The sequence below is a fragment of the Malus sylvestris genome, chromosome 8, assembly GCF_916048215.2.
Source record: "Malus sylvestris chromosome 8, drMalSylv7.2, whole genome shotgun sequence".
Taxonomy (NCBI): domain Eukaryota; kingdom Viridiplantae; phylum Streptophyta; class Magnoliopsida; order Rosales; family Rosaceae; genus Malus; species Malus sylvestris.
Window position 1 is genome coordinate 20,375,586 of NC_062267.1, and position 6,987 is coordinate 20,382,572.

General features: G+C 39.8%; 1 protein-coding gene across 1 annotated transcript; it reads left to right on the forward strand.

Moving 5' to 3' along the window:
- Nucleotides 1-1,321: 1,321 nt before the first annotated feature.
- Nucleotides 1,322-6,692, forward strand: LOC126632375 (uncharacterized). The gene is made up of 5 exons (XM_050302751.1): nt 1,322-2,802; nt 2,959-3,707; nt 3,788-3,877; nt 5,153-5,905; nt 6,116-6,692. The coding sequence occupies exons 1-5, from the start codon at nt 2,694-2,696 to the stop codon at nt 6,248-6,250; spliced, it is 1,836 nt and encodes a 611-aa protein (XP_050158708.1). The 5' UTR covers nt 1,322-2,693; the 3' UTR covers nt 6,251-6,692.
- The last annotated feature ends 295 nt before the right edge of the window (nt 6,693-6,987 follow it).

The window sequence follows — 6,987 nt, forward strand, 5'->3', positions numbered from 1 at the left end:
GAAAAGTGAACCAGGTGGTGGTCGTCAAGAGGAGACAGGTGGTGGTTATGAAGATGACATTGGTGGCAGCCTGGGGATCGCTTGGAATAGCCAATTAGCCCATTAGGGGATTAAGTGGTCATGGAGAAAAGTGAACCAAGTGGTGGTCGTAGAGAGGAGACAGGTGGTGGTTGTGGAGAAGAGACTGATGGTGGCTTGGGGATCGCTTGGATGAGAATGGCCAATTAGCCAATTAGGGGACCTTGAGAGAAGTGAACCAGGTCGTGAAGAGGAAACATGTGGTGGCTGTGGAGTGGAGACTGGTGGTGGCCTAGGGATCACTTGGATGGGAATAGCTAGTTAGCCAGGACAGTGAATGAAATGGGATTGGGTGAAGTGAAGTCTAGAGGTCTAGGGTAGATGAGTGAATGAAACGGGATTGGGTGAAGTGAAATGAAGTCTGGGATTGGGTGAAGTGAAATCTAGAGATCCGGGCATCTTACGTGCTTAATAAGAAGGTTGGGATTTTACTTTATTTTTAAACGGTTTGGCTTAAAACAACATTGATTTGGCCAAGTTACGTGCTTAATAAGAAGGTTAGGTTTTTATTTTATTTTTTAAACAGCTTGGCTTAAAACAACATTGTTTTGCCATAGTCATTAAAAAAAATAAAGTAGTCTTCTTCTCCTTCTGGTTTGCAAAATCTGCAATGCAGCTATCGTTGCTTTCTCCTCCATTACATGCCTAGACTTGGGTGGTTCCTCACAACTACTTATCCAGGCTTCCGAATAATCTCGAGACCACCTAAGTTTCTTACTATCCCCTCATTATGGACACTCTAATAAAGTTATTATGCACTTTTGTGTATAAAATCATATAAGAAAGAAATTACAAATGAAGTAGTGCAAACTAATTTTTTCCGAAGCACCAACATAATTTGCGAATAAATAATGTAATAAGTGTATTGAAATCTTTATTTGGTTTTTCAACATGGACTTTCCTTTTCTTCTCTTTTTATCATGCTACATATAAATATCACACTTATCTTTAATTTCTTTAATGCTACGTTTACGAAAAAATAAATTTAGTTGCAAAAGTATGGAGTAAAGTGATATTTACGTGCCAAGGGCGTTTTGATAAATAAGCTTATATAATAACAAAAAACAAGACATGCGTTTTTTCATTAATTAATACTTGAAAAAAAAAATTATGATAGATATATATATATATACACATACACACACACGAAATTATATAAATAAAATTATGGTAAATATATATATACAAAAACATGAAAAAAAATATAATTTTTTCTATTTTACCTAAAGAAGAAGAGGCTGTTCTTCGTACGTTTCATTCCCCAGTGTCGCTGAAAGCTCTATATCTCTCTGTCTCTCTCTCTCCCCTCCCCTCCCCTCCCTCTCCTCTCGCGCAAACAAAACCAACAAAACCCTATTATTTCAGGCTCTCACAGCACTCTAACCCCATTCTTCGTTTTCGTCCCCCAATCCCCTCCTCCCTCTCCTACCCTGCTGCGCTTCCCCCCTCCGCCGCTCGCCCTCTCTCTCCACCGCAACTCTGAAACTCTCTCTCTGTTGACTCTGAAACGCATTGTTTTCAAGAGAGAGAATATATTGGGGGCGGTTGTTAAAACGGTTACGTTTTGGTTTAATCGCCAATCACTGCGCGGGTCTAGGGTTAGTTCTCTCTCCCCTCTCTCTGAATTTTTCGTATCGCTTTGGTGGAATAATTTGGGGCCTCTGCAAATCCTAGGTCTTTTGGGAGTTCCATAGAAACAGAGAAGATGTATAACTATGACATATAATATGTGCTAGGGTTTCTATTTCAGCGCATTTACTCGGCGTTCGGTCCCAAATTTTAGGGTTTTTATTTTTATCGTCTGTGAGGTTGAAGAGTTGTATGGGTGTGAATTTTCTTGTGAGAATCGTGGGTTGTTGTTATTCATTGTTGCCATAGTGAACAAATCCATACCCAATTGCTTCTATCTTTATTGGGCTTGAAGATGAGGGTCTGCTGAGATTGCAATTCCTTTCTGCAAATCCATCTTTCAATTGGAGATGGAGGCGTAGACAGTTTTTTCCCCTTTATCTTCTTTGCGTTCAGTTGTGTTCGATTCCATCGTGTTGCAATTCGGGACATGCACCTTGTTCTTGGCATTGCCCTTGTTTTTGTGCTCTGGGTACAAGCCTTGGTTAGAATCTTTTTCTTTTCCTAAGTCCCACAGTGTTGGTAGATTGTCGAATATAACGCATTCAGTCCGTAGGATCGTAGCAATATCAGAGACTTTTTACTTGATTAACTGGCAGTGGCTGGAAAGCAGGATTGCTTATTTAGGGGAAAGGAAACTTGGACCTTGGCTCTTTCTTCTATATTGAAGAGTACCTTCTGGGTACCCAACTTGTGGATATTTTCATCTTTCATAAGTTTGACCGAGGCAATTTTAGTTGTGATAGATAGGGATAAAGCAATTGGCGCTTATTGTTGTGAGGAGTACAATTTGAGTTGTGGTATTCACTTGCTTATCGTGGTTGATTGTGAAGCAAGATTGGCTGTTGAAGTGGAAGAGAGAAATAGTTTTGTTCAAACTCGGTATATCTTTGTCAAAATATAATAAGTTTGGGGTAAGGGCAAGAGGTGGTGGAGAAGGTGAGAAGTGTTTCTGTTGTTATAGCTGATCATGTTCACTGCTCCTTATGGAAAGAAGTGAACCCACCTTAGTTCCAGAATGGTTGAGAGGTACAGGAAGTGCTACTGGGGGTGGCAGTTCAGCCCACCATTTTGCATCATCTTCTTCTCACTCAGGTACTTTTTCACTATCCAAGTTGTATGGTCTCAATGTCTTTGTTTTGATTTTTTATACACATGCATGCACACACATACATATTGCAGAGGCTTCTATTACAGTGGAACTTTCGGGTACATCGTTTGACTTAGATTATGTTTGTAACTCTTATATAGAGGTTTCTTCTTTGGCTAATCATCTGAGAAATAGAACCTCAAAGAGCATAAGTGATTTTGATACACCGCGCTCTGCTTCCCTGGACCGTTCTTCCTCTTCCAATTCCCGGAGGAGTTCTAGTAATGGTTCTGCAAAGCATGCTTACAGTAGTTTTAACAGAAGCCACCGTGATAAGGACCGTGAGAAGGAAAAAGACAGATTAAATTTTGGAGACCATTGGGACCGTGACTCTTCTGACCCTCTGGGAAACATTTTCACCAGTAGGGTTGAGAAGGATACTTTGCGACGTTCTCAGTCTATGGTGTCCAGGAAGCAGAGTGAGCCTTCGCCCCGAAGAGCTGATATTGACTCAAAAAGTTCTAGTAACAGCAATCATCAAAATGGCAATGGTTTGCTTTCTGGGGTTGGAGTTGGTAGTCAGAAGGTTGTGTTTGATAAGGATTTCCCCTCACTTGGAACTGAAGAAAGGCCAGCTGCAACTGATATTGGAAGAGTTCCATCCCCTGGATTTAGCACAGTTGTTCAAAGCTTGCCTGTTGGTAGTTCAGCTTTAATTGGTGGGGAGGGGTGGACCTCAGCTCTGGCAGAGGTCCCTTCGACTATCATTGCGAGCAGTAACTCAGGGTCCTTTCCTGTTCAACCAACTGTTGCTGCTACTTCAAGTTCTGGGGCATCAACTGCAATGTCTTGTCTTAACATGGCTGAAGCATTAGCACAAGCTCCAGCAAAAGCTCGCACTGCTCCTCAGGTAGCTGCAGTTTGATTTGTCTCGTGCTATTTTAATAATATGTGTCAGTGGCTGATCTAACGAGACATTTTCTTTTGTAGTTGTCTATCAAGACACAGAGGCTTGAGGAATTGGCAATCAAGCAATCAAGGCAATTAATTCCAGTGACACCTTCAATGCCCAAAGCTTCTGTAAGTAAATTCCCTGATGTTCGCTTCAGCTTGTTTTGATGGATATTAAGCTTTGGAATTCTAATTTGGCAGACAGTTCTTAGAATAATATTTTGTAGGTCATTTGTATTGTTCAAGATGGTATTCTTGTTTTAGTACTTATATTGTTTACCTTGATGCTTCTCTCTCTCTCTCTCTCTCTCTCTCTCTCTCTCTCTATATATATATATATATATATATATTTACACTTTTTACCTTACCATCGAGCATCAAGGAATTCCGTTGAAAACTCAAATTGTGATGTGAGATTGAAAGCTTACCTGGTGACTTTTTCCCCATGTACCTTTTCTTTGATGCTTAGCTTTAGTTCTCCAATCTGAGTGGGCCAACGAACCATATCTCAGTGTGCGTTAGTATTCAATTTCTTGAATGTTTAATTCTTTTAGCCTTTTCATCTCCCTTATATCAATATGTTAGGTTAATGGTTGGGACTAAAATTACCTTGTTGACATTGAACTTCACGATCTCACTTGTAGCGCAGACTGTAGAGGCATATGGAAGAGGTTAAAACTGAGTTTTGTAGGATTGATGCTCTATTTTAGATACATAATTATTATTAGATGGACCTTTCAAGTTGCAACTTATAAATGTTTAGAGGTGTATGTCTGATAGCAATTCTGAATACATGTTTACTTGAGTTTCTATTCTTAGTCTGAACTGAAGTGATGGGGCTGTAATTTTAGGGTCATTGACAGTTGCTAGTTTAGTAGTTTAAGTTGACTCTAAAACTATGCAAGTAAGTTGATGTTGTGCTTTGTTTGGTTTGGCTCCATTTCCAGAGACGTGAACAATTTATTTTATATAACTTAGATACAGTCGGTTTGGAGTACTTCAATTCTTTCTTCTGATGCTCATGTGCCCTCTGTTACTCCCTGGGACTTTTGTTTTTCCTCTCTACCTCTCTTGTCATTGGTCCATGCATGATGGGGATTTTAGGAGTAGGTGGGCATGATAGTTTGTTGCGAAACTAGTTTGCAGGCTGTCTTTTGACTACTACTCTTGGAGGTTTCCTCCTTTTTTTTCATGTTATTTTAAGTACTGAATAAAATATGAGATACTTTTGTGATTTACCTTGTAAGAGACATTAATTATGTGTCAAAACAATGCAACCTTAAATTTCTGTGGTACTGTGCGCACACAATAAATGTATTTTTAAACATGTCCATATAAATTTACCAGTTTTTAGAAGCCTTTACTCTTTTGAGTTCGGGTAACAACTATCTTTTTTCTTTTCAGGTTCTCAATTCTTCTGACAAATCAAAGCCCAAAACAGCAGCCAGAACTGGGGAAACAAATGCGCCAGTAAAAGTTGGACAACAGCAGCCCTCTCAATTGCACAATCAATCTCTTCGTGGTGGTTCTGTCAAGTCTGATGCTCCAAAGACTTCTAAGTTCCTTGTTCTCACCAAAGGATGGGAAAATGGAGTCTCCTCTTCACCAAAGGATGTCACTAGCCCAACAAGTAATGCCAGCAGCAGAGCAGCAAATAGCCCACTTGCTGTTGCTCCCCCAGTTGCATCCACTCCCTTAAGGAGCCCCAACAACCAGAAGCTTTTATCTGTGGAGCGCAAGGTAGCTGCCTTGGATCTGAAATCTGGATCTACGTTGGAAAAGAGACCTTCTTTGTCTCAAGTCCAGAGCCGGAATGATTTTTTCAAACGCTTGAAGAACAAAACCTTGATGAACAGTTCAATTACTCTCCCAGATCCAGGCCCAAACATTTCATCTCCCACTATGGAGAAATCTGGTGAAATACACAGGGAAGTATTCAGTGATCCTGCGAGCCCTCATACCATTGAAAATGGTGCTCTGGTGACTGGCAATGGTGATAGCTCTGAAGATGTTCAGAAGTTTTCCGATACTGCCCTCAGTGTGGCTGTATATCCGGATGAGGAAGAGGCTCGCTTTCTTCGATCTCTTGGCTGGGAGGAAAACTCTGGGGATGATGGTGGCCTTACAGAAGAAGAGATAAATGCATTTTATGACCAGGTAAAGAACTCTTTTTTGTCTCCAATAAGGGTTAGATTGCTCCAAAGATGGGACCTCACGAGCTGAGCTGAATTGACATATTTGAGTTTATATATTTTGTTGTTTAGTAAACTAAATAGGTGCAGTTTGTGGTATTTTGTTATTCTTTGATGTCTTAACAATTTGTTAATGCAATTCATTAACAATTTGCTCGTGCTCGTTCTTATGTAGTACATGAAATCACGACCGTCTCTGAAATGCCGAGGCATGCAGCCAAAGCTTGCTGTGGCGTCTGAATCTCCTGCGACTAATTTGGGTGGGGCTCGGTCTGAATTGAGCTCAACTGACTCTGGGTCTGAAGCGTGATTTACATTTTCCCTTACACATAGATCCAAGAATTTTCAATTTTTTGATGGCAGATGGTTAGTCTCTTTGCTCTTTTGTTTTGCAAAAAAAAGAAAGAAAAGAAAGAAAACTGATGAGTTTGGGTATGAAAGAAAGAGAATGGGTTTGGGTACGAACTCTGGATTCTGCAAATAGTGCAATAAGTGTTACAGGTGCCCCAATCCTGTCTGCCTAAAATGTTTCTTTTTCGTTCGTTTAGGTTTTAAGTTTCACGGGGGGAGATAGGTTAGGGTCTATTTTCTCTGCAGTGGAAGGAGAATGAGGAATTGATATTTTGGTGTATTTTGGTCCTTTTCTTCATTTTCTTCCTTCCAGGAGGGTTTTCATTCTACAAGAAAAAGCTTACGATGTTTTTTGGTCAAATTTTACGGAAAAGGAGAAATTAAAAAGGGGTTTATTTTTAGTTCTAGTTTTTCTTGCTATGAATGTTTTTTTTTTTTTTGCAGTCGTTGGTTAATATTTTCTTGTTTAAGTTCTTGTAATTGTTCGATGGCGTTATTTATTTTGTTAAGTTCTAGTTATTGTTCGATGGATCTAACAACGCTGATGACGATGAATAAATAAAACCAGAAAATATCAAGTTGTAACATTCAGGAGTCTGTCATGATCTCCAAAGCAGCGTTTGGGTGTGTTACTGTTTGCAGATGCTGAAGTAGATAAAAGGTACTCTCAGCGCTTTTTGGAGAATTGCTTTCAAC

Coding starts and splice junctions, on each gene's coding strand:
- LOC126632375 (XM_050302751.1), top strand. CDS start 2,694: ATGGAAAGAAGTGAACCCACCTTAGTTCCAGAATGGTTGAGAGGTACA. Junction 3,708..3,787: donor AAGCTCGCACTGCTCCTCAG/GTAGCTGCAGTT, acceptor TTTCTTTTGTAG/TTGTCTATCAAGACACAGAG. Junction 5,906..6,115: donor TAAATGCATTTTATGACCAG/GTAAAGAACTCT, acceptor GTTCTTATGTAG/TACATGAAATCACGACCGTC.